Source organism: Scyliorhinus canicula, chromosome 28, assembly GCF_902713615.1.
Source record: "Scyliorhinus canicula chromosome 28, sScyCan1.1, whole genome shotgun sequence".
Classification (NCBI taxonomy): domain Eukaryota; kingdom Metazoa; phylum Chordata; class Chondrichthyes; order Carcharhiniformes; family Scyliorhinidae; genus Scyliorhinus; species Scyliorhinus canicula.
This window is the reverse complement of record NC_052173.1, coordinates 15,333,307-15,359,890: the sequence shown is the minus strand read 5'-3', so window position 1 is coordinate 15,359,890 and position 26,584 is coordinate 15,333,307. Positions and strand designations below refer to the sequence as shown.

Here is a 26,584-nt window from a genome sequence, read left to right as displayed (position 1 = left end):
TGCATCTTCCCAAGATCCGTCTGCATATCTGCTCCTCTATCTCCCACTGGCTGTTAGTCAACCCCCAACATTGTGACAGCACCCTTCCTCTTCCTGAGCTCTACCCAGATTGCCTCGCTGCCTGAACCCTCCAAGGTGTCCTCCCTCAGCACAGCTGTGATATTCTCCTTAACCAATAATGCAACTCCCCACCCCTTTTGCATCCCTCTCTATCCTGCCCGAAGCATCTAAAACCTGGAATGTTTAGTTGCCAATCCTGCCCCTCTTTCAACCAAGTTTCTGTGATAGCAACAACATTATAATTCCATGTACTAATCCAAGCTCTAAGTTCATCTATTTTATATGGCATACTCCTCGCATTGAAACTAACGCATTTCAGCCCACCAGCCCCGCTGTGATGACCAACCACTCCCTGCCTGCTCTTCCTCTTAATCTTACTGGCCTTAGTCTGTCGCTCTCCCTCAGTTATTTCTCCCTCTGAATTACTGCTCTGGTTCCCACCCCCCTGCTGTACTAGGCAGTTCAATCTGTTTCTCTGCCTTTTCTCCTGACTAGCTTTTGTTTCTATCCCCTCTTTACTGCCCTCTGACTTCCTGCATTGGTTCCCATCCCCCTGCCACATTAGTTTAACCCACCCCAACAGGGCTAGCAAACAACCCCCCTGGGACATTGGTTCCAGTCCTGCCCAAGAACATGAGAACTAGGGAAAAATCTGAAGCATTTTCACCCCAAAGATAACTTGGAGATTCACTGAATGCTGTTAAATGGGAGTTGCGGACAGATGGAGATTGAATAATGAAAAGACAGGGAGATGGGATTGTGATTCGTTAAATGTGAATGGAGTCTGTTGGCGAAATAGGCCAAAAACATCGATCCTAGTTTGCGGTTGGGATTTCTCACTGCCACTGAAAGTTAATGGAGTTTTGGCTGAAACACCAAATTCTCTATTCTTGCTCGCACCAGTTCCCGCGACTGACTAGAACGGAGAATGCCGCCTGTCATCTGTTTAGGACTGGGTTGCCATGCTTCAATAGCACAAAACAATGCAAAATCTATTCAAAGGCCTCACTGCAGACCATCTGCTGTGGAACCTGATTAGCATACAATTGGTCGTAACATTTGGTTAAGGGTATGTTAATGCACTTTCATTCTGTTTCTTATTCTCAACAGTTACAATTGCACTAATGAGTCATGACATCATCAAAAGGACCTACCAAGCCTTAATCAAGCTTATGAAAATTTAATAATGTTGACATTTTTAACGAATGGTTTAATCTTGATCTGATTTCTCCAAAACATTGCCAAACAAGTCTGTTTTGAAAAGTGGGGCTCGATCGTAGAATTTTCAGTGCAGAAGGAGGCTATTTGGCCCAACGAGTCTGCACCGGCTCTTGGAAAGAGCACCCTATCCAAACCCACACATCCACCCTATCCCCGTAACCCAGTAACCCCACCCAACACTAAGGGCAATTTTGGACACTAAGGGCAATTTATCACGGCCAATCCACCTAACTTGCACATCTTTGGACTGTGGGAGGAAACCGGAGCACCCGGAGGAAACCCACGCAGAGAACGTGCAGACACCGCACAGACAGTGACCCAGCGGGGAATCGAACCTGGGACCCTCGCGCTGTGAAGCAATTGTGCTAACCATTATGCTACCATGCTGCCCTAGCCAACTGCATTATGAATCTTCTGCAACAGCACAGCAACATATCCTGCTGAAGAATTCTCCCTTTTGCTAAATATTAAATACCTGCCAATATCAGCAGGCAAATGTATCACATTTTTCTGTCCACTGTTTAAAGGGACATGTTAACCCATTCACCCCTCCTGCTGGACAGAGGAACAGCCCCACCATCAGGAAAATTCCGGCCCTGATCTCCCACTTCAATGAGCATTAAGGTGATGCCGCCTTATTCAGGATTTTCCTACCTGAGGAAATAGTTTTGTTCCATTTACTCAAGGCATTTTACCAGTCAATCAGATCTCAATCAGATCACTCCTCAACCTCCTAAACTCAAGCGAATGTAAATAAAATGTATGCAACAGACCATTGTAGCTTAACCCCTTGAACCCTGGTATCATTTTGGTGAGTATGGCCTGTACCCCATCCATACCCAATCGATCATTCCCGAGGTGCAGTGTCCAAACTGAATGCAGCACTCTCGATGGAATGCGGCAAAGGCTTTGGATAACGGATGCATCACTTCCTCTATTGCATTCCAATCTGCTTGAGCTGGAAGCCATTTTGACTTTTTGTCCTTGTGCACTAGCTTTAAAGGTGATGTGTGCATGGATGTCAAAACCCCTTCTTTCCTCCAGTTCCTACTGTCTCAACAGAAAGAAAGTATTCCAACTGACAAAGAAAGAAAGAAAATAGAGGGCAGCACGGTGGGGCAGTGGTTAGCACTGCTGCCTCACGGCGTCGAGGTCCCAGGTTTGATCCCAGCTCTGGGTCACGTACCAGCCTCCTCGAACATGCGCTGTAATGTGGCGACTAGGGTCTTTTCACAGTAACTTCATTTGAAGCCTACTTGTGACAATAAGCGATTTTCATTTCATTTCATTTTCATTCACTGTCCGTGTGGAGTTTGCACATTCTCCCCATGTCTGCGTGGGTTTCACCCCCACCACCCAAAGATGTGCAGGGTAGACAGATTGGCCACACTAAATTGCTACTTAATTGGAAAAAATAAATTGGATAATCTACATTTATTTAAAAAAGCAACAAAAATAGGAGTAGGCCATTCGGCCCTTCGAGCCTGCTACGCCATTCAATATGATCAAGACTGCTCCTTGATTGCAAAGCCCACTTTTTCCCCATACCTTTCGATCCATTGAAATCTAAAAATCTACCTATTTCCTTCTCAAATCTTTTCAGTGGCTTGACCTCCACATCTTTCTGTGGTAGAAAATTCCACAGGTTCCACCCTCTGAGTGAAGACATTTCTCCTCATCTCAGTCCTACCCTGTATCCTGGGACTGTGTCCTTTGGTTCTAGAACCCCCCACCAGAGGAAACAATGGGCAGGATTCTGTGGTCCTGAGGCTAAGGGTTGACGCCGCGTTTCGCGACGGCGTCAACACGGCCTCAGGATCAGCAATTCTGGCCCCTACAGGAGGCCAGCACAGCACTGGAGCGATCCATGCCGCTCCAGCTGCTGATCCTGGCATGAACTGGGCGCTGTGGGGTCCGCGCATGCGCAGCGGCACCGGCTGCTGATCCTGGCATGAACTGGGCGGCATGAGGTCCGCGCATGCGCAGTGGCACCGGCTGCTGATCCTGCCATGAACTGGGCGATGCGGGGTCCGCACATGCGCAGTGGCACCGGCATCAACGCGCGCATGCGCAGTGGCACCAGCGCCAACGCACGCTTGCGCAGTGGCTCCCTTCTCCGCGCCGGCCCCGATGCAACATGGCGCAGGGCTAAGGGGCCGGTGCGGAAGAAAGGAGGCCCCCAGCCAGAGAGGCCGGCCCGTCGATCGGTGTGACTGGATCACGGGCCAGGCCACATCGGAGGCCCCCCCCCCCATAATGCAGAAACCATAATGACAGGAGCCAAACAATGACATGCACTGTGGAGTTAACCAAACAGACACCTCACACAGAAGGCCTACTGTATTGAGCTTTTGCCATTTCTTACACGTGTTCTGGGCGCGCTGCTTTCTGATTGAAAATAAGTCATAAGAAATCATTCCCTCATCAAACAACTTCCTTTAACCCCATTCGAAAGAAGAGGTTTGCAATGTTGCTATGGATACCGACCTGAGTAATTCTTTCTTCTTTGCACTCTAGAATATAAAACATAGAACATACAGTGCAGAAGGAGGCCATTTGGCCCATCGAGTCTGCACCGACCCACTTAAGCCCTCACTTCTACCCTATCCCCATACCCAATAACCCCTCCGAACCTTTTTGGACACTAAGGGCAATTTATCATGTCCAATCCACCTAGAACATAGAACATAGAACAGTACAGCACAGAACAGGCCCTTCGGCCCTCGATGTTGTGCCGAGCAATGATCACCCTACTTAAACCCACATACCCGTAACCCAACAATCCCCCCATTAACCTTACACTACTGGCAATTTAGCATGGCCAATCCACCTAACCCGCACATCTTTGGACTGTGGGAGGAAACCGGAGCACCCGGAGGAAACCCACGCACACACGGGGAGGACGTGCAGACTCCACACAGACAGTGACCCAGTCGGGAATCGAACCTGGGACCCTGGAGCTGTGAAGCATTGATGCTAACCACCATGCTACCGTGAGGCCCCCAAAACATCACCCTAGGTCTCTCGATTTCTAATCCACTGGCAACACCACTACACCACCACCTTATCACCTAACCTGCTTTGGACTGTGGGAGGAAACCGGAGCACCCGGAGGAAACCCACGCAGACACGGGGTCAACCTGCAGACTCCGCGCAGACAGTGACCCAAGCCGGGAATCGAACCTGGGACCCTGGAGCTGTGAAGCCACAGTGTTAACCACTATGCTACCGTGCTGCCCTAAAATACCTGAGCTTAAATATCTCACATGACTGGCCCGCCCTTACATAGAGATTGAAGTTACAAACCAGTGCATCCTCTTGCTGCCTCTTCAGTTGTTCCAGCATCTGTTTAAACTCCAGGTCTTTCTGCTCAGCTTCCTCCAGGGTAGCTTGGTTTTGTTCCTCATACGCCATGGCGACAACAGCCAGAATCAGGTTCACCAGGTAAAACGAACCCACGAAGATGACAAGAACAAAGAAGATCATGTATGTTTTCCCCGCTGCTCTTAACGTCTGCAAAAGACACAAGTTGTTTTTACAATTTAAGTTCATCACGTTACAATGATGAGGTTTATGACAGTATTCTATTTTGGGACTGTAACTTTAAATTTAGAATAAACAAAGGGGGTCATGTGACCTGTACAACAGTCCATCTGGAGTGGTTTGACTGTTAGAGATAAGGAAGACTCAGATTGTTTCACTAAAAGGAAGGCGCAAGGTATTTATCCTTGGAGACAATGGCAGCAGTTTCTCACTTTACAATGAGTAGACCCCCAAGTCTCCCAAAATCCCAGAAAGGTGTTACAGGTACAACTTGTAAACAGTTGTGCTGTAGGCTGTCTATTTATTTCTAAGATGAAAAGGAGTTGGGATCGGAGATAGCTAATTAGCATTTCTACCTGAATACAAGGTTCATGCTTTGCCTGTTGCCATGGGGGAAGAGGGCACAGGAAGCCATCTTTGAGATCAGGTTGCAGGCTTCCCTACAAATCAATGAATATCACAGACACAGGCAGCTGAGTTTCTGTGTGGTCAGCAGAGAGAAAGGGCTGCTTGACTTTGTGAGCTACCACAGCTGGATTTGGGAGAGAGATGGTCTCTAGTCAAAACAACGCATCCTGCATCCTTCTACAGATTCTGGCAGGTTTGCTCTGGCATAGTCGGGGATTGGCGGGGCGGGGAAGATTAATCAGAACTGATTCTAATGCTGGTGGTGAATTTCAGGAACTCTCCGAAAACTGATAAAAATGCCTGGAGACAGTCACTGAAAGGCACTAAAAGAACCGAGTGGAAACTGGGAACAACTGTGAACTGTTTACTACAAGCACTTATCTTCTGTGGAGATTGTGATGTGTGATAAGTCTAAAAGAGAAAAGTTCCTCTCTGTAGTTTAAAATATAAGTTAGCCTACAAAAAGGAAACATTTTTTAGTCAATGCACTTTTGGCCATTTGTTACAGTAAAAGTCATAAAATGTAATCTTGACATGTTATTCGTTCAGCGAGTCATTGGAAGTTCAAATCCTTTTTAAAATGTTATTGTTTTCTACGGAGATCATAACAATCTTCATGGAACATACTGTTTGGGTAATATAACCATCAGGCATATTAATGTATGGTGATACCCATCGATCAGCTTTACCATTATAGAATCATAGAACGGTTAGCGCACAGAAGGGGACCATTCAGTCCATCACGTCTATGCTGGCTCTCTGCCACAACCCACCCTTTTCCCATGTCCCTACAATTTATCTCTCTTCAGGGGCTTATTCAATTCCTTTGTGAAAGCCGTGATTGATCCTACCTCCGCCACATTCTCAGACAGTGCATTCCAGATCCTAACCACTCACTGTGTGACCAGGTCTTTCCTCATGTCTCCATTGCTTCTTTCACCAATCACCATTGTGCCCTGGTTCTCACCCCTCCTGTCAATGAGGACAGTTTCTCTCTCTCTACTTTGTCACGAGCCTCTGTGATGTTCTTTCTTATCTAAATGCCAGATATAAAAACTCCCACTGTTCATAACTTTCTCATAGCAACCTTAATACATCTCAAAAACAGTTCAAAGCCCCTCATATTCAATTATTTTTCATGTCGGCAGATGTAGCAGCTATTTGCATCCATTAATATCCCACATAACAACACTGAGATAAAAGGAGCAGCAAATGTGTTTGATAGTGTTGGTTGAGGGAGGAATATTGGCTAATTCATTGGGAGAACTTCCTTCCTCTCTTCACAATAGTCCTATAAGATCAGGTCGGGTCCGGAGCACCCGGAGGAAACCCACACAGACACGGGGAGAACGTGCAGACCCCGCACAGACAGTGACCCAAGCCGGGAATCGAACCTGGGACCATGGAGCTGTGAAGCAACTGTGCTAACCACTGCTCTACCGTGCTGCCCACTAGTGAACCAGATATTTTTTTACAACAATCTATAATGGTTTCCTGGCCACTGTTAGACGTTTAATTCCAGATTTGTATTGAATTCAAATTCCACCATCTGCTGTGGGAGGATTCAAACCCACGCCCCCAGAGCAATACGCTGGGTCTCTGGATTATTTGTCGAGCGATAATCCCACCATGCCACCGTCTTCCCCCAAATGCTGCCCTCGCTCAGTCCTGCCCTGGAGCGTCAGCTCTGCCAGGTTCTGGAGCTGTCACAGTGTGAGTGGGCACAGAAAGCCACCAAATAAAATTGCAGCCATTGACGGTGCAGAAAATCATGTCAGAGGTCAGTGGGTTCCAAAATGAGTTTTCGACACACGACACTGGTCGGGCGAGTGTCAGAGCGGGTGAGCCAAGATTGGAGAGTTTTTACCATGTTGAAGAGTAAATTGCACACAGTAGTGCTGGCACCAAACATGTGACTGATACTGCCGTACAGTGCGGGCGAGATTCACTGGCCTTGTCCTGGGGCCTTTTTCGGGCGAGAATGGAAAATCTGGCGTTCCAGCCAAAACTCCATTCACTTTCAGCGGCACTGGAGAATCCCAGAGGTTGGAAGATTTTGGCTTTCATATCACATGGACGATTATACACGCTCAGAAATGTTTGCCAGTCTCTTGAATACTTTGTGAACCTTACTCGAATACTGGGCGCGATTCTCCAAAACAGGGAGAAATCGTAAGGCTGGCGTCAAAAACGGGCGGGTTTGACGCCAGTCTCCCCCCCCCCCCCCTCCCCCCGACCGGGAACCGATTCTGGTCCCCGGTCGGGGCCAGCATGCCGCGGCCGTGAACTCCGGCATCGCGGGCTTAACGAATTTCGTTAAGCCCGCTTGCCAGAGTTTACGACGGCTGATGCGTCATATGACGTCAGCCGAGCATGCGCGGATTGGAAGACTCCAACCCGCGCATGCTCGGGTGATGTCATGGCGCATTTGCGCTAAACCCGCGCATGTGCGGGCCGGGATGCCTCTCAGCCGCCCCGCGAATTGATACAGCGGGGCGGCGGAAGGACAAAGAATCGGACCCGCTGCCCGCGATCGGTGGGCACCGATCGCGGGCCCATGGCACCCTTGGCACGGCCGTGGTACTGCCGTGCCAATCGGTGCCATGGTTGCCAAGATCCGAACTTTACGGCCGTTTTTACGAACGGCCAGACAGGTGTGTTTGCCGTTCGTAAAAACGGTTGTCAAGGCCTTGGACTTCGGCCCATCGGCCAGCTGAGAATCGCTGCTCGCCGTAAAAAAACGGCGGCAGCGATTCGTGTCGGAAGTCAGGCGTGGGGGGGGGGGGGCGGAGAATAGCGGGAGGGCGTCAGACTAGCGTGGCCATAAAAATTTACGACCCCCGCTATTCTCCGCACCGTCGTGAGTGCGGAGAATTGCGCCCACAATTTCTCAAATGAAATGGGGTTATAGGAGCAGGAATTATTATACTTGTTTGACGACCATTAAGAGATGAGCTGGCCAGAATTTTGCGTGGCAATAGATTTGGAGGGTATAGACTAAGGTAAAGAGTTAGGGCCCTGCCCACCGCTGGAATGTTCTTGCCGCGCTGATAGCCAATGGGCCTTTGGCTGGCCACATCTCCTGAGGCCGGTCCCGCCACAGTGGGGCCAGAGAATTCCGACCGGAGACTATTAAACGCTCCACGCAACTTCCACTTCCATGCATTCAGGTCAGGTTTCATCTGGGAAGTGCAACACACAATTCTGGAATAGTAGAAGTGTGTTTGCGGGGCAGCACGGTGGCGCAGTGGGTTAGTCCGGCGGCCTCACGGCGCCGAGGTCCCAGGTTCGATCCCTGCTCTGGGTCACTGTCCAAGTGGAGTTTGCACATTCTCCCCGTGTTTGCGTGGGTTTCGCCCCCACAACCCAAAGATGTGCAGGGTAGGTGGATTGACCACGCTAAATTGCCCCTTAATTGGAAAAAGAAAAGAATTGGGTACTCTAAATTTGTAAAAAAAAAAAAAGAAGTGTGTTGTTGGATGAATATTTTGTGCAAACGCTTTTGGGAATCAAGAAATATTCAAGTGGAACTTTTCCTCTTAAAATTAAATAGATCCATGATAAGATACGTTCACCTGGACTGGGATAGGAATGAGCTCTATTAGCCAAGTGGCCTTTCCCTTCTGAGGGGAAAAAGCCTGTGTGTGCTGTCATGTGAGTGTCCCTTTAAGAAAGATTGAGTCTTACCACATGACCTGTAGCACGGCTTCAGTGAATTCATTTGTGGGTGGAGCTGGGCTGTGGCTGTCAGGTGAGAGGGGGTTTAGGTTTTTGGGTTTCAGTTTTGGTTTGTTGCTTTTGACTGCAGAAGAGAAGCAGTGTTACCCTGTTTTCATTTTAAAGCTGTTCCCGTGAACTGAAAGCACATTGGGTGTGGCAAACTGCTTTGGTAACTTTAAAGGTAGAGTTGCTTTCTGGAAGGAGTTTTGAATCTGGATCTCAGGGAAAGGACCAGTCCCATTCAAGTGAGATTACAGTGTGCTGGGCCACACACTTATAAGGGGTTTTGGTTTATTGGATTTTGTTATTGAATTGGAACAGCTAAGGGGGATTCATTAAGAGTTATACACATATATTACTGTAGCTGTTGTGTGTTTTTTCATGTTTGTAATTGAGAACAAATTCTTGCTGTGTTTTATATATGTTAACTACTTAATAAACTTTGTTTTGATAAAAGTGCCGAGGACGTCTGATGAATCGCACCTGAAGTGAAGGCTCTTGTCCTAATCCGAGCCAAATTCAACATAAAGGTTATAGGTCAGGTGAACTTCATAATACACTTTGGAGTTTCTAAGCCCTGGCCCATAACACTGCCATGTGTCATAGGAATCAAAGATTCAAGGCTGCGCAGACCGACTTTTGATTGACGAGGGAGTAAAGGGTTATGGGGACAAACAGGAAGGTGGAGTTGAGGCCACAATCAGAACAAATCTTATTGAATGGTGGAGCAGGCTTGGGGGGTGTGGGTGTGGGGGTAGAGGGGCTGAATGGCTTACAGCTGCTCCTATTTCTCATGTTCCTATGTTGTCCTTTCTTCAAACATTACACAAATGCACTCAGCTAATCTCCCTGCACTCTTTCTGCGTACGTTTAAGATTCTGCTCTGAATGTTGAAACAAACAAAATATTTCCCTCAGGCTGGTGATTGCCTGGAAGCCCCTGCTGGCCAAATGGACAGGCGAGTTACAGAATCCCTGCAAATGATGGGTGAGCAGTTAGCAGCGACATTTAAGGGTCTTGAAATTGTCTCCCCGAGACTTTCACTTCTCTGTCGAGTTTTCTGAGCGTTCCTGCAACTGTCTCTGTGTGTTTGTACACAGGCTCTGCTGCTGGTCCTCTGCCATGGAAGGAAAGCTTTAGCAGATTGGTAGAGTGCTGCAGGAGCAGGTTGAGAGTCAGGATAACTGCCAGGAACGGAACTGCTATTTCAGGCTCAGTTAGCCATTGGATGTTACTCATGAGGAGCCAAGTGCCAGAAATGAGCAATTCCAGTGATAAATTTTGATGCATTTGGGAAGGAAAGTCAAGTCAGCATTTATCCACCCCTCCACCCCCACCCCACGCATTAAAATATACTTTCCTTCCTAATTTTAGAGCCATAGGGTGTGATTCAATGGTACAGAAATAGAATCCCATTTTGGGCGCATTTAACAGGTGTTTCTTGTCGCCTCCCGCAGAGAATGACACCGCTATTTAACGGCGCTTTGCCATTTATTTTGACCTCGGTGAGTAACATCCTGCAGGACCCCCACTTACATAATTTCCTGCACTGACGAGCTCAGCTGGCCAATGCAGGAAGAGTATTCGCAGATTGGGCGCAATTTTTAAATGCTGCCCTGATGTTTCGCGCCCCCCCCCCCCCCGCTCCCCTCTACCTCACAGCAGCTTCCGGACGCCCTCCCCCCCCCCCCCCCCCACTCCACTGCATCCAACTTACCTCTTACAGGGTCCTCGAGCCCCCGCCCCCTCCGGTCACCCCACCTGTTAAGGGCAAGGCACCCCGAGCCTGATCCCTGGCACAGACAACCTGGCACTGCCAGCTTGGCACCCTGTCAGTGCCACTGCCAGCACCACCCAAGAATCCTGGCAGTGTCAGGGTGGCACTGCCAGGGTGTCCAGGTGGCAGTGCCAAAGCGCCAGGCTGGCAGTGTCAAATGCCAGGAGAGCCAGGTGGCCACCCGACCCAGAGCCCGATCATCCAGGGGTCTCTAATGGCCTGGGAGACCCCCTCAAGTGCCTTTACGCCTGGTACACGTTTGTGTGGACCAGTGCTAAACAGCACCATGGCGAGGTCTGGGTGGTGGGTGCCTGGAACTCGCTGCCGGAGGAGGTGGTGGAAGCAGGGACGATAGTGACGTTTAACGGGCGTCTTGACAAATACATGAATAGGTTGGGAATAGAGGGATACGGACCCCAGAAGTGTAGAATATTTTAGTTTAGACTGGCAGCATGGTCGGCACGGGCTTGGAGGGCCGAAGGGCCTGTTCCTGTGCTGCACTTTCCTTTGTTCTTTGTTTGTCTCCCAGATAAGCCCGTTAATTCCCGGGCCGCGGGACAATATGGCGCAGACATATTAAAATGAGCCGAATGGCTCACGTAAATATGTCCATCTGGATGTCACCCAGACATTTCATTCAATGTCGCAAGGCATTTTGAGCTTTGCAAATCTCGCGAGGCCTCTTGTGAGATTCAACGGCCTCGCTGCATCACCAGGTTTGGTGCAACAAGGGAATAAATCACGCCCATAGAGTTTTACAGCACAGAAAGTGGGCCTTCGGTCCATCGCCTTCTCCTTTCTGTAAAATCTCCTGAAGGTTTTGCTGGTATTTTGGTTTCACGATGGGCTGGGTGGCTCGTATGTGTGGTTCACAATAATGGCAAGTGTGCGTTTGATTCGCACATTCAAATTTTGCTCTAATACTTTCCATGGCGATGTCTAAATCATATACATGTGCAGAAATCATCAGAGGGTCCAACCCAGACCTTAGAGCACATCATTTTCCATATTCAACCAATGATGAAAAAACATTAATTTACTCCCTGCTATCTGCCCCCCAGGCATCATCCATGTGGCTATATTTCGCCTTCTAACCATATGCCTCACATTCATACTGAGTCGCTTATTTGGCACTTTATCAAATGATTCATGAAATTCTATATATACTTCAATGGCACTTGTTTTACAAATGCACTCTCCAAAAATCCAATTAAATTAGCCAAGTACGACCTGGCCTTTAAAAAACCCAATGCTGACTGTCCCTGATTATGTCATGGGTTTTCAAGTGCTCACAAAATCCATCCCATAATGCATTGGGGAACTAAAAGTTTATTCACAGTTGAGGCAAGATTAACCAACCTGTAAATTTCATGGCTTATCCCTTTCACCTTTTTTTTTAACAAGAGTGTACCATCTGCCATTTTCCAGTCCATTGGCAGGTTTCCCGTTTCCAAATATAGTTGGAGAATTGTGGGTAGTGCCTTGCTGCTTGCTCAGTTAAAAAGTGACTAGGCCCAGATGCCCATTTCTTTACTCTGAATCCCATGAATGTTTCCCAAAGCTATTTGCTTCTGAATACTTGAGCCCAGTGGAAATGTATGTGGGCACACCTATTATTTCCTTCTGACATTAGTGGGCACCCATTAACTGCCTAGGCATCAGAGTATATCCAAAAGAATGTACGAATTAGGAGCAGAAGTGGGCCATTCGGTCCCTTGCTCCTACCCCACCATTCAATAGGATTGTGGCCTCAACTCCACATCCCTACCTCCCACCCGATATCCTTTAATTCCTTTGTTAGTCAAGAATCTATCTACTTCCGCCTTAAATATATTCAATGACCCTGCTTCTACCACTCTCTGGGGAAGAGAATGCCACAGACGAATGAGTCTCTGAGGTGTGATGCGGTAGCACAGTGGTTAACACTGCTGCTTCACAGCGCCAGGGTCCCGGGTTCGATTCTAATCTTGGGTGACTGTCTGTGTGGAGTTTGTACTTTCCTCCCCGTGTGTGCGTGGATTTCCTCCGGGTGCTCCGGCTTCCTCCCACAGTCCAAAGATGTGCAGGTTAGGTGGATTGGCCATGTTCAATTGTCCCTTAGTGTCCAAAGATGTACAGGTTAGGTGGATTGGCCATGATAAATTGCCCTTAGTGTCCAAAGATGTGCAGGTTAGGTGGATTGGCCATGCTAAATTGCCCTTAGTGTCCATAGATGTGCAGGTTAGGTGGATTGGCCGTGTTAAATTGCCCTTAGTGTCCATAGATGTGCAGGTTAGGTGGATTGGCCATGTTAAATTGCCCCTTAGTGTCCAAAGATGTACAGGTTAGGTGGATTGGCCATGATAAATTGCCCTTAGTGTCCAAAGGGGTGCAGGTTAGGTGGATTGGCCATGTTAAATTGCCCTTAGTAGCCAAAGGGGTGCAGGTTAGGTGGAGTGACGTTGATAGGGTGGGGGACTCGGCCTAGGTAGGGTGCTCTTTCAGAGGGTGGGTGTATACCCGATGGGCTTCCTTTTGCACTGCAGAAATTCTCAAATAATTCTCGTCATCTCTGTGTTAAATGAGAGACCGCTTATTTTTAAGCTGTATCCTCTAGTTCTACTCTCTCCTACAAGGGGCATCATCCACCCTGTCAAATCCCCTCAGGATCTTACATATTTCAATGAGATCACCTTTCAATCTTCTGAACTCCAATGGATACAGGCCTAACCTGTCCAATTTTTCCTCATAAGACAACTCTTTCATTCCAGCAATAAGTCGAGTGACGCTGATCCGACCTCCTTCCAATGCAATTAAATCCTTTTTTTAAACTGAGACCAAAACTGTACACTGTACTCCTGTCTCCCCAAACCATGTCGAACTGTAGCAAACCACCCGGACTTTTATATTCCCCTTTCAATAAACACCAACATTCCATTTCCCTTCCTAACCACTTGCTGTAGCTGCTTACTAACTATTTGTGATTCATGTACCAGGACACCCAGATCCCTCTGTACCTCAGAGTTCTGCAATCTCACTCCATTTATATAATACACTGCTTTTCTATTCTTCCTGTCAAAATGGACAAGTTTACATTTTCCCACATTCCATCTGCCAAATGTTTGCCCACTCACTTATCCTATCTATGTCCTTCCGCCGACTCCTTGGGTGGGATTCTCTAATAATGGGGCGATGCCCCACGCCGGCGTGAAAACCGGCGCCAACGAATCCGGCGCAAATGGCCCCCAAAAGTGAGGAATTCTCCCCTTTCTCGGGGGCTAGTTTGCCACCGGAGTCGTCCCCGCAGCTCCAGCCGGTGGGGAACGGCCCGCTCGAGTCCACGCATGCGTGAAACGGCCGGCGTGATTTCACACATGCGCGGAACGGCCGTCGTATTTCCACGCATGCGCAGGGGTTCCCTTCTCCGCGCCGGCCCCCGGGCAATATGGCAGAGCCCTAAAGGGGCCCGGCACAGAGTGAAGTAGGCCCTAACGGAACCAGCCCGCCGGCCGATCGGTAGGCCCCGATCGGAGGCCAGACCACCGTGGGGGCACTGCCCTGGGGTCGGATCCCCCCCCCACCCCTCCAGTTCGGTCAACGCAGACTCATCTTCCAGGTCCCGCCGGTCGGGGGCCATTGACAGCCGCCCCCCTGGCGATTCTCCAGGCCCCGATGTTGGCTCCCGACCGGTGTGGCAACAATCCCGGCGCTTATGACCTGTTCACAACTCAATTTCCTACTTATCATCGTGTGATCAGCAATTTTAGCCGCCATACATTCTGTCCATTCATCCTCGTCATTGTACGGTGGCACAGCGGTTAGCACTGCTGCTTCACAATGCCAGGGTCCCAGGTACGATTCCGGTCTTGGGTCACTGTCTGTGCGGAGTCTGCACGTTCTCCCAGTGTCTGTGTGGGTTTCCTCCGGATGCTCCGGTTTCCTCCCACAGTCCAAAAATGTGCAGATTAGGTGAATTGGGCATGATAAATTGCCCCAAGTGTCCAAAGATGTGCAGGTTAGGTGGAACATAGAACATAGAACATAGAACAGTACAGCACAGAACAGGCCCTTCGGCCCTCAATGTTGTGCCGAGCCATGATCACCCTACTCAAACCCACGTATCCACCCCATACCCGTAACCCAACAACCCCCCCCTTAACCTTACTTTTATTAGGACACTACGGGCAATTTATCATGGCCAATCCATCTAACCCGCACATCTTTGGACTGTGGGAGGAAACCAGAGCACCCGGAGGAAACCCACGCACACACGGGGAGGACGTGCAGACTCCACACAGACAGTGACCCAGCCGGGAATCGAACCTGGGACCCTGGAGCTGTGAAGCATTTATGCTAACCACCATGCTACCCTGCTGCCCTTACAGAGTTACAGAGTTACCGGAATATTGTGGAGTGTGGGCCCAGGTAGGGTACTCTTTTGGAGGGTCGGTACAGACTCGATGGGCTGAATGGCCTCCTTCTGCACTATAGGAATTCTATGGATTGTAAATAATTGAGGTCCCAGCACTGATCCCTGAGACACTCCAGTCACCCCATCTTGCCAACCCGAAAATGATCCACTTCTGCCTACTCTCTGTTGTCTGGTAGATAACCAATGCTATTTTGACCCTAAAGTCCTCCATCATGACATACTTCCCAGTCTTTTTAAAAGATTTCCCCTGAAAATGCAACCTCTGGATCTTTATGAAGTGCTTTGGAGCATGTTCTACATTCAAGGTGCTATATGAACTCGTGTTGTTGTTGGATGCACCAAAGGATTTCCCAAATCTCTCTCAGGTGTATAAAATGTATCAAAGCCTCAAAGCTGTGTTCATACCAGGAACACAGAGAGTGAGCATGCAGGTACAGCAAGCAATTAGGAAGGCAAATGACATGTTGGCCGTTATTCTAAGGGGATTGGGATACAGGAATAAACAAATCTTCTTACAATTGGACAGTGTTTTGGTAAGGCCACATCTGGAATACTGGGTGCAGTTTTGGTCTCCATATTAAAGGTAGGATACACTGGCATTGGGGGGCGGTACAGTGAAATTTCACTGGATTGGCCCCTGGGCGAGTGGGTTGTCCTGTGATAGGCTGAGTAAATGGGGTCGATACTCTCTGGAGTTTAGAAGAATGAGAGGTGATCACATTGAAACATAGACGATTCTGAAGGGGTTTGACAGGGTGGATACTGAGAGATTGTTTCCCCCTGGCTGGGGTTTGACAGGGTGGATACTGAGAGATTGTTACCCCCCCCTGGCTGGGGTTTGACAGGGTGGATACTGAGAGATTGTTTCCCCCTGGCTGGGGTTTGACAGGGTGGATACTGAGAGATTGTTTCCCCCTGGCTGGGGTTTGACAGGGTGGATACTGAGAGATTGTTTCCCCCTGGCTGGGGTTTGACAGGGTGGATACTGAGAGATTGTTTTGCCCTGTGGGAGAGTCTAGGACCAGGGGTTGTAATCTCAGAGTAAGGGGGTCGCCCATTTCAGACAGAGATGAGGAGGAATTTCTTCTCTGAGAGGGGAGTGAATCTGTGGAATTCTTTACCTCAGAGAGCTGTAGAGGCTGGGCCGTTAAGTATGTTCAAGACAGATTTTTAATCAGTGAGGGAATCGAGGGTTAAGGCGGGAAAGTGGACTTGAGGATTATCAGATCAGATGTAATCTCATTGAATGGCGGAGCACACTCGATGGGCCAAATGGTCTACTTCAGCTCCTACGTCTTATGGGATGTCTGGTAGACTCGTGCCTATATCTTGTGTTCTTATGACGGAACTACAGAACACAACTTTTAAAATGGTAGCGTTGAATATGAAAATCCACTCGAGGCATTTCCTGAAATATGCTCCGTGCAAAAGGTAAAAGTGGATGAAGGATCTGTCTGCAGTATTGCACAAAAAAACATACACTGAAGGCAACAGAATTGAGCAACCTGAGTTTAGATGCAGGATGCTGACACATGTCAGATCAATGCAGTCAATCACGTCACAGAAAAAACTGTACAGGGCAAGATTATTGGAGAGAGAAAGGCGGATGCAGAAAAGTTGACAGATTGGCCAGGGGAATTCTCTGGGAACCCGGGTTCGAACCCCACCATGGCAGATGGTGAAATTTGAATTCAATAAAAATCTGAAATTGTAAGTCTAATAATGAAACCATTGTTGATTGCTGTAAAAAACCATCTGGTTCACCAATGCTGCTTTAGGGAAGGAAATCTGACTCCCTTACCTGCTCTGGCCTACATAGATAGAACAGTACAGCACAGAACAGGCCCTTCGGCCCTCAATGTTGTGCCGAGCCATGATCACCCTACTCAAACCCACATATTCACCCTATACCCGTAACCCAACAACCCCCCCCTTAACCTTACTTTTATTAGGACACTACGGGCAATTTAGCATGGCCAATCCACCTAACCCGCACATCTTTGGACTGTGGGAGGAAACCGGAGCACCCGGAGGAAACCCACGCACACAGGGGGAGGACATGCAGACTCCACACAGACAGTGACCTAGCCGGGAATCGAACCTGGGACCCTGGAGCTGTGAAGCATTTATGCTAACCACCATGCTACCCTGCTGCCCCTCTACATGTGACTCCAGATCCTACAGCTGATGTGGTTGACGCTTAACTGTCCTCTGAAGTGGCCACGAGAGCCACTCAGCTCATGGGCAATTAGGGATGGGCAACAAATGCTGGCCCAGCCCAGCGAATGCCCACAGCCCATGAAAGAATAACAGAAAAACTCCTTCAAATTTCTTCTTTACCAGAGTAAAATAATTTATTCAGAAAATACCCTTCCATATCCAACACACTGTTCCCAAGCATTTGCAAAGAGAGAACGCAACTCGTGTCTGCAGAGGAAATGCAGATCAAAATATAAATTTTCTAACCTTCATAACATGAGTTAGATTTATAATATGATTCAATTACCATATCGCTGTGTATTTAGGACTAAAACTTGAACCTTGCCCTCAAGAAAAAAAATGATCATCTTGTATACTGACTGCATACCAAAGTTGAACAAACAAGACAAAGAGAAAAGAACAATCCAGCACAAGAACAGGCCCTTCGGCCCTCTAAGCCTGTTCTGGTCATGATACCAACTAGACATTTACTGGGATAAAATGTTTTCTCACTTACCAGTTGGTACAAATTTTCCCAGAAGTCTTGCGTCATGAGTCGAAACAAGGCTAGAAAGGCCCAACCAAACGTATCGAAGCTGGTGTACCCATAGTTAGGATTTCTTCCTGCTTTCATGCACATATACCCTTCAGGACATTGACTAAAAGAAATGTAACTGGTCAAGTACAGCATTTAGATTGCATGATGGCACATTATGAAAGACTGCATTTTGTATTTATACCATTTTATTAATACATTTTTGGGGCGGCATGGTGGCACAGTGGTTAGCACTGCCGCCTCACAGAGCTGGGGACCCGGGTTCAATCACCTTAGATCACTGCCTTTGTGGGGTTTGCACGTTCTCCCCGTGTCTGCGTGGGTTTCCTCCGGGTGCTCCGGTTTCCTCCCACAGTCCAAAGATGTGCAGGTTAGGTGGATTGGACATGCCAGATTGCCCCTTAGGGTGAGGTTACAGGGTGGGGAATAGTGCCTGGGTAGGGTGGTCTTTCGAGGGGTTGGTACAGATGCAATGGGCCGAATGGCCTCTTTCTCTACTGTAGGCATTCTATGATTCTTCGCTGATTGATGTCAAAATTTCCAAATATCACTGTCAGGAAATAATTGGGACTCAAGTCCCATGGGTGCATTTATTCCCGGCTAATTAGTCTCCTTCTAGTGTCAGACAATGAATGGGATTCTCTGGCCTTCCCATGGCGTCTTTCCCGGCGGCAGGAGGCGGCCCACTATTGGTCGATAACGGGATCTTCCTGTCCTGCCGCTGTCAATGGAATTTGCCATGAATCCACCCCACGCTGCCGGGAAACCCACAGTGGGATTGGAAGATCCTGTCGACGTTCACAGCAGGAAGATCCCGTGCAACGTTTTCCATGTCGGAGGGGAGTAACTCATTTCAGGCTCTTAAGTCAATGCAGCCATCAGGACAAGCACACGGAGGAACACAAGTTCAACCCTTGCCCAATGGTTCACTGCATCTCTCAGGGATTCATCATATCACATTGACAAGTGACGTCTGCCTGGGTGCTCCCTTGTGCATCCTGTTGGCAAGCTACAGGCTGGAATTCTGGGTACAGGACAACCATTCACTCTCTTGGTAGTGAGACAGCTGAACAATAAGAACCAAATATATGAAATTAATCAAAATGAATTATAAATTAAAGGGCGGAAGATTCCGAGCATGCCTTTTCTTCTGTGTTACCACAAAGATAAGAGTCAATCGGAAAATTAAGAAGCATAAACTCAAACAAGCAGCAAATCTTTCATTGAATATATTCAGAACTGTTCGTGGTCATGTGAAACCTGCTTTATAACTGCCCCCAAATACACAGCTTGATGCTTCCCATTAGTCTGTGCCCTTTATTTGATTTGTGACATGAAAAACTCCAACTTCAAAATCAAGAATATCCAGGGCTGCATTTGTCCCAATCTCAGACGACAGAGATGGTGTAAAATTGCAGAGTGAGCAGGTGGGAGACAGTGGCAATGGCAAGATATGATGGATGACTCCTCGATTGCACACTGAAAATATTTCTCGTCAAGATCTGCATGAATGGTTTTGAATGTAGGCACACTGCTGAGTGGACCTGCTCGTCAACACATAAGACCATAAGACGTTGGAGCAAAGTAGGCCTTTCAGCCCATCTAGTCTGTTCTGCCATTCAATAAAATCATGACTGATGTGATATGATAATCCTCAACCATGCTTTATCGCCTTATAGATACATAGAAGGTAGGAGCAGGAGGAGGCCTTTTGGCCCTGCAAGCCTGCTCCGCCATTCATCACGATCATGGCTGATCATCCAACTCAATAGCCTAATCCTGCTTTCTCCCCATAGCCTTTGATCCCATTCTCCCCAAGTGCTATATCCAGCCGCCTCTTGAATATATTCAAAGTTTTAGCATCAACTACTTCCTGTGGTAATGAATTCCACAGGCTCACCACTCTTTGTGTGAAGAAATGTCTCCTTATCTCTGTCCGAAATGGTTTACCCTGAATCCTCAGGCTGTGACCCCTGGTTCTGGACACACCCACCATTGGAAACATCTTCCCTGCGTCTACCCTGTCTAGTCCTGTTAGAATTTTATAAGTCTCTATGAGATCCCCCCTCATTCTTCTGAACTCCAGCGAGAACAATCCCAACCTAGTCAATCTCTCCTCATATGACAGTCCCGCCATCTCTGGAATCAGTCTGGTAACCCTTCGCTGCACTCCCTCGAGAGCAAGAACATCCTTCCTCAGAGAAGGAGACCAAAACTGCACACAATACTCCAGGTGTGGCCTCACCAAGGCCCTGTACAATTGCAGCAACACATCCCTGCTTCTGTACTCAAAACCTCTCGCAATGAAGGCCAACATACCATTAGCCTTCTTTACCGCCTGCTGCACCTGCATGCTTACCTTCAGCGAATGGTGCACAAGGACACCCAGGTCCCGCTGCACACACCCCTCTCCCAATTTACAACCATTCAGGTAGTAATCAGCCTTCCTGTTTTTGCTTCCAAAATGAATAACCTCACACTGATCCAAATTATACTGCATCTGCCATTGCCCACTCCCCAACCTGTCCAGGTCTTGCTGTAGGATCTTGTCACAGTCCACCCTCCCTCCCAACTTGGAATCATCTGCAAACTTTGAGATGTTACATTTTGTTCCCTCATCCAAATTATTAATATTGTGAATAACTGGGGTCCCAGCACCGATCCCTGTCGTACCCCATTAGTTACTGCCTCCAATTTGAAAAGGAGCCATTAATCCCTACTCTCTGCCAACCAGTTTTCTATCCACCTCAATACACTTCCCCCAATCCCATGCACTTTAATTTTGCAGAATAATCTCTTCTCCCAATAACCTTTGATTCCCTTACTGATTAAAAATCTGTCTATCTCAGCCTTGAACATACTTAACGACCCAGCCTCTACAGCTCTCTGCGGTAAAGAATTCCACAGATTCACTCCCCTCTGAGAGAAGAAATTCCTCCTCATCTCTGTCTGAAATGGGCGACCCCCTTACTCTGAGATTCTGCCCTCTGGTCCTAGACTCTCTCACAGGGGAAACATCCCTCTCAGCATCGATCCTGTCAAACCCCCTGAGAATCCCATCGGCGCGATTTAAAAGAAGACTTTCTAAGTGTGGTAAGTGAGCGGGAACTGCAGTGAGGTTCCCTATGCTCGGTCCAACGAGGCCGTCACCGGTATAAAATGTTGATTGGTCCGCTTAACGAGGCCCCACGGGCTTCATGCCATGAATCATTGTCCCACCATCAGATTCGCCGCACTGTGCTCAGCAGTCCCCGCTAACAAGGAACAGCAGCACTTAAACCGATCCTGCACAGCCCACCCCACTCAGCTCGCAGCCATGCCAGCGAGAAGACCAGCCCCACGATTCGGGGATGCCAACCTGGGCAGATTATTGGACACGGTCAAGGTCAGACGGGATGCCTTTTTCCCCCGAGTGTATCAGAGGGTCAGCCACAGGGCAGCCAGTGCCGCCCAGGAGGCTTCTGGGACACATTCTGGTGAGCACCACACAGTTGCTGATGCACAACAGGTGGAGGCAGGAACCCCCAGGCACGACAGAGGTCTGCTGGATCCCAGTCAGATGCTGAGTCTCTGCACCAGGTTTACCCAGAGCTGATGTAGACGCAGGGGTGTGGCCGTGAGATTCAGAGGTGGATGTCAGCGATACTCCAGCAGATCCATAGCCAAGGGCAGCACAGTAGCACAGTGGTTAGCACTATTGCTTCATAGCGCCAGGGTCCCAGGTTCGATTCCCGGCTTGGGTCACTGTGCGGAGTCTGCACGTTCTCCTTGTGTTGCGTGAGTTTCCTCCGGGTGCTCCGGTTTCCTCCCACAGTCCAAAGATGTGGGGCGAAATTCTCCGCCCCCCACGACGGGTGGGAGAATAGCGGGAGGGCCTTCCCGACATTTTTGCCGCCCTCCCGCTATTCTCCCCCCCCCCCGCCGAAGTCCCGACCCGAATCGCTGCCGCCTATTTTTACGGCCGGCAGCGATTCTCAGCTGTTAGATGGGCCGAAGTCCCAGCCCTTTACGCCGTTTTTACGAACGGCAAACACACCTGGTCTTGCCGTTCGTAAAAACGGCGTGACTAACTCGCTATTAATAACCATGGCACCGATTGGCACGGCCGTACCACGGCCGTGCCAAGGGTGCCATGGGCCCGCGATCGGTGGGCACCGATCGCGGGCAGCGGGCCCGATGCCCGCGCACTACTTGTCCTTCCGCCGCCCCGCAGTATCCATTCACGGGGCGGCTGAGGGGCAACCCGGCCCGTGCATGCGCGGGTTTCGCGCAAAAACGCGATGACGTCACCCGCGCATGCGCGGGTTGGAGTCTTCCAAACTGCGCATGCGCGGCTGACGTCATATGACGCGTTAGCCGGCACTAACTCCGGCAAGCGGGCTTAACGATTTTCGTTAAGCCCGTCTTGCCGGAGCCTACGGCGTCGGGCTGCTAGCCCCGACCGGGGACCAGAATCGGTTCCCGGTCGGGAAGGGGCGCGCTGGCGTCAAACCCGCCCGGGTTTTATGCCAGCTTTACGATTTCTCCCGTTTTGGGAGAATCGCGCCCGTGCTGTTCGGTAATTGGGACATTCTGAATTCTCCCTCTGTGACCCGAACAGGCGCCGGGATGTGGCGACTAGGGGCTTTTCACAGTAACTTCATTGAAGTGTTAATGTAAGCCTACTTGTGACAATAAAGATTATTATCAGTATTATTATTAAATCACGCCCTCTATGTCTCAATACGGTCGTCTCTCATTCTTCCAAACTCCAATGAGGACAGACCCAACCTACTCAACCTCTCCTCAGAAGAAAATCCCTCCATACCCGGGATCAACCCAGTGATCCTTCTCTGGACTGCCTCCAATGCCTGTATATCTGTCCTGAGATAAGGGGACCAACATTGCAACCGTGAGTTTTGGCACAATATTGACGTTAAGCATGACATTGCAGTGAATCTTCCAATGATAGTTTATGTGCCTTTGGCATATGAACAAAAAGAACCTGTGAATATAAGTCATGGTCATGTAAGGTCCAGAGAACTGAAATTCCATTTAGAACGGAACACAGTAAAACAATTATGCCTGACAGCAAAACTCACTGGGGAAACAGCAAGTGAATGACAAATGAAATACCTAGACACCATTCGAATCACCGTTGGTATTCAGCATGTATGAGATGGACTGCGATGCAACAAGACCTTTTTGTAAGTTTCTTTACGGAAAACCACCAGGTGACATGTCACAATCTGACACCCCTGTGCAGAAATAGCTTTCTTTAAAGTTACTGGCTGCTAAATCACAGCACAATATAAGGGTAGCGTGAAAATACATTTTAAAGTGTCAGTGTACGTGAGTGAAGGAAAATTCAGAAGTGACTTAATGTGCCACATATAGGCCAGTAGCTGCACCCTTGTAGCCCAGTTGCCAGCACTTGCTGTATTATGTTGTTCGTCGAGGTTTGGTTGGATAAGATTTAGGAATAATAGACAAGTAACATTTGCACCACACAAGTTCCAGACAATGACCATCTCCACCAAGAGAGGATCTAACCATCGCCCCTTGGCATTCAATGGCATTACCATCACTGAATCCCCCACAATCAACATCCTGGGGGTTACCATTAACCAGAAACTAAACTGGACCCAGCCATATAAATACTGTGGTTACAAGGACTGTGCGTGTGTGTGTGTGGAGGGGGAGAGGGTGATGGCACAGTGATTAGCACCTCGATTCCAACCTTGGGTGACTGTGTGGAGTTTGCACGTTCTCCCTGCACGTTCTTCCGCCGGGTGCTCCGGTTTCCCCCACAGTTCAAAGATGCGCAGGTTTGGTGGATTGGCCATGATAAATTGCCTCTAGGTGCGGTTTCTGGGATAGGATGGGAGAGTGGGCCTTTAAAGGGTGCTCTTTCAGAGGGACAGTGCAGACTCAATGGGCTCCTTCTGCACTGCAGGAATTCTGTTCTGTCCTATGACATGAGCAGGTCAGAGGCTGGGAATCCTATGGTGAGTAACTCACCTCCTGACTCCCCACAAGCCTGTCCACCATCTACAAGGCACAAGTCAGGAGTGTAATGGAATATTCTCCACTTGCCTGGATGAGTGCAGCTCCAACAACACTCAAGAAGCTCAACACCATCCAGGACAAAATAGCCCCGCTTGATTGGCACCCCATCCACAAACATTCACTTCCTCCACCACCGGTGGACAGTGGCAGCCGTGTGTACCAAGTCCAAGAACCATTGAAGTAACTCATTAAGGTTCCTTAGACAGCATCTTCCAAACCCACAACCACTACCATCTAGAAGGACAAGAGCAGCAGATACCTGGGAACCCCACCACCTGGAGGTTCCCCTCTAAGTCACGCACCACCCTGACTTGGAAATATATCGGCCGTTCCTTCACTGTCACTGGAGCAACATCCTGGAACTCCCTCCCTAACAGCACTGTGCGTGTACCTACACTACATGGACTGCAGTGGATCAAGAAGGCAGCTCACCACTACCTTCTGAAGGGGCAATTAGGGATGAGCAATAAGTGCTGGCCGAGCCAGTGACGACCACATCCTGTAAAAATGAATAAATAAAAATACATAATCTGACAAAATTCTGTATGACAAGAAGCTTTTGCTGATAGAGTGCCTTTAATGTCGAAAATATATTAAGATTCAGGAGGTAGGAGAGAAAACAAAGATGGCAGCTAAATGGTCTGCCATCAATGGCGAGGGAGGATTGAGGTACTCTCTTGATTCAGAAATTATCACCTTTGATTGGCACATTGCCAGAATCAGTATTACTGAAGATTGGTGAAAGATGGATGCAGCAGATGGGATGGAGGTTGGGCATCGGGCTTTTGCCAGACCTTGGGTTCTGTGGGAAGGTCTCTTCTAAGTGAATATGTGGAGTTCAATGAGAATGGGATGGTCTCGCCCTCTACTCTGTGGGAGGCATTGAAGGCTAGGCCAGAACCTAGTTGCGAGAAGGTGGATTCTGCTGAGTTGGAGACTGGTGGCGCCACCTAGTGCCTCGGCGTGGCTCGGTGGTTTCATGGAATTTTCGCACCTCACGGAGGTCAAAACACCGTGAGGTGGTCAACTGAAGGGTTCATAGATCATAGAATTTACAGTGCAGAAGGAGACCATTCGACCCATCGAGTCTGCACAGGCCCATGGAAAGATCACCCTATCTAAGCCCACACAACCACCCTATCGCCGTAACCCAGCAACCCCACCTAACCTTTTTTTTGGACACTAAGGGACAATTTAGCACGGCCAATCCACCGAACCTGCACATCTTTTGGGACTTGTGGGAGGAAACCGGAGCACCCGGAGGAAACCCACGCACACACGGGGTGAACGTGCAGACTCCACACAGTGGTACTATTTTCAGCTCTGGGCAGGATGGTTATATTGGCCTGCTGCACACATTCATGAGGACGCAACCTGGGATAAGATGATTAAAAACAAAGGATCATGCAAAATAAGAACAAGAGTAGGCCATGTGACCCCACCATCCAGCATTCAATATGATCGTGACTGATCTTCCACCTCAGCTACACCTTCCTGTACTGTCTCTATATCCTTCAATTCCCTGAGTATCCAACAAATGTGTTGATGACTGACATGAATATACTCAACGGCCTTCACGGGCCTCTGGGGCAAAGAATTCCAAAGGCGCACAACCCTTTTGAGCGAAGAAATGGCTTCACTCTATTCTGAGACTGTAACTCCTCATTCCAGATTTTGGAGGCCAGAAAAATAACTTCCAGGCTCTTTTGAAGCCAGCCCTTTGGGGCAACCCACAAAGCAGCTCAACTCGATTCATCCAAGTAGCTGAGCTTATAGGAGCCAACGCTGACATTTCCCACCATTACTTTGGAGGGTCGGTGGTCTGTTCCGAACAAACCAGCTCAATTTAATGTTCCTCAGAGATCTGCATTCGAAGGAAAATTGTATACAATAATCAGTGCATGCCTCCTTCAGATAAACTCTTCAAAAAGGTGCTCCAGGACATCACAAAGATACTCCAACTGCCAATATTCTCATAAATTACAGTACGTCCAGCTGCACTGCACATCTATCAACATTTCAGCATTTTCAGATCACGAACAAGAATACAGCTTTGTCTCCAAAGATGGATCTGGTGCCACAAGGAATGGTCACGCTGACCGACCTTGGCTAGTAAACATAGACTAGGTTGAATTCACATTACCCATTATTGCTCATCGGTGCACTCAACTTTTCTTTTAGCAATGGTGAACGAAAGAGATTTCATGCACTGAAGTGGCTTGTTACTAACAACACAACAGCATGAATTCAATCTATGTATGTCAACGAGTGGGTGCCAGCCTCGTTGTCAGCACTTGTGGTGCCATCAGATGTTTGCAGGTTCAAATTCCACTCCCAGAGATCTAAGCCCATAATCTATGCTGGCACTTCAGGGCGGTACTGAGGGAGTGCTGCACTGTTGGGTCAGTTGGACACAATGAATTCCAAAGAAGAACAGAGATGTGCTCCCCTCGTGTCCTGGCCAATAACTATCAGTCTAACAACACCATTAAAAACAGATTATCGAGACAAACAAAGAACAAAGAACAATACAGCACAGGAACAGGCCCTTCGGCCCTCCAAGCCTGTGCCGACCATGATTCCACCCTTGGCCAAAACCCTCAGCCCTTCCTTGTGCCGTATCCCTCTATACCCGTCCTAT

At 48.6% G+C, this 26,584-nt stretch overlaps 1 protein-coding gene across 5 annotated transcripts in view; it reads right to left on the bottom strand.

Annotated features, from left to right (window-relative positions):
- Positions 1–26,584, bottom strand: part of LOC119958116 (sodium channel protein type 8 subunit alpha-like) — a 222,129-nt gene that overhangs the window by 120,652 nt on the left and 74,893 nt on the right. For all 5 annotated transcript variants that reach the window (XM_038786357.1, XM_038786356.1, XM_038786360.1 and 2 more), the window contains exons 7-8: positions 17,857–17,998; positions 4,588–4,794 (exon numbers count right to left, since the gene is read on the bottom strand). In XM_038786357.1, coding sequence (XP_038642285.1) covers positions 4,588–4,794; positions 17,857–17,998 — 349 coding nt within the window. The remainder of the gene's footprint in view (positions 1–4,587; positions 4,795–17,856; positions 17,999–26,584) is intronic.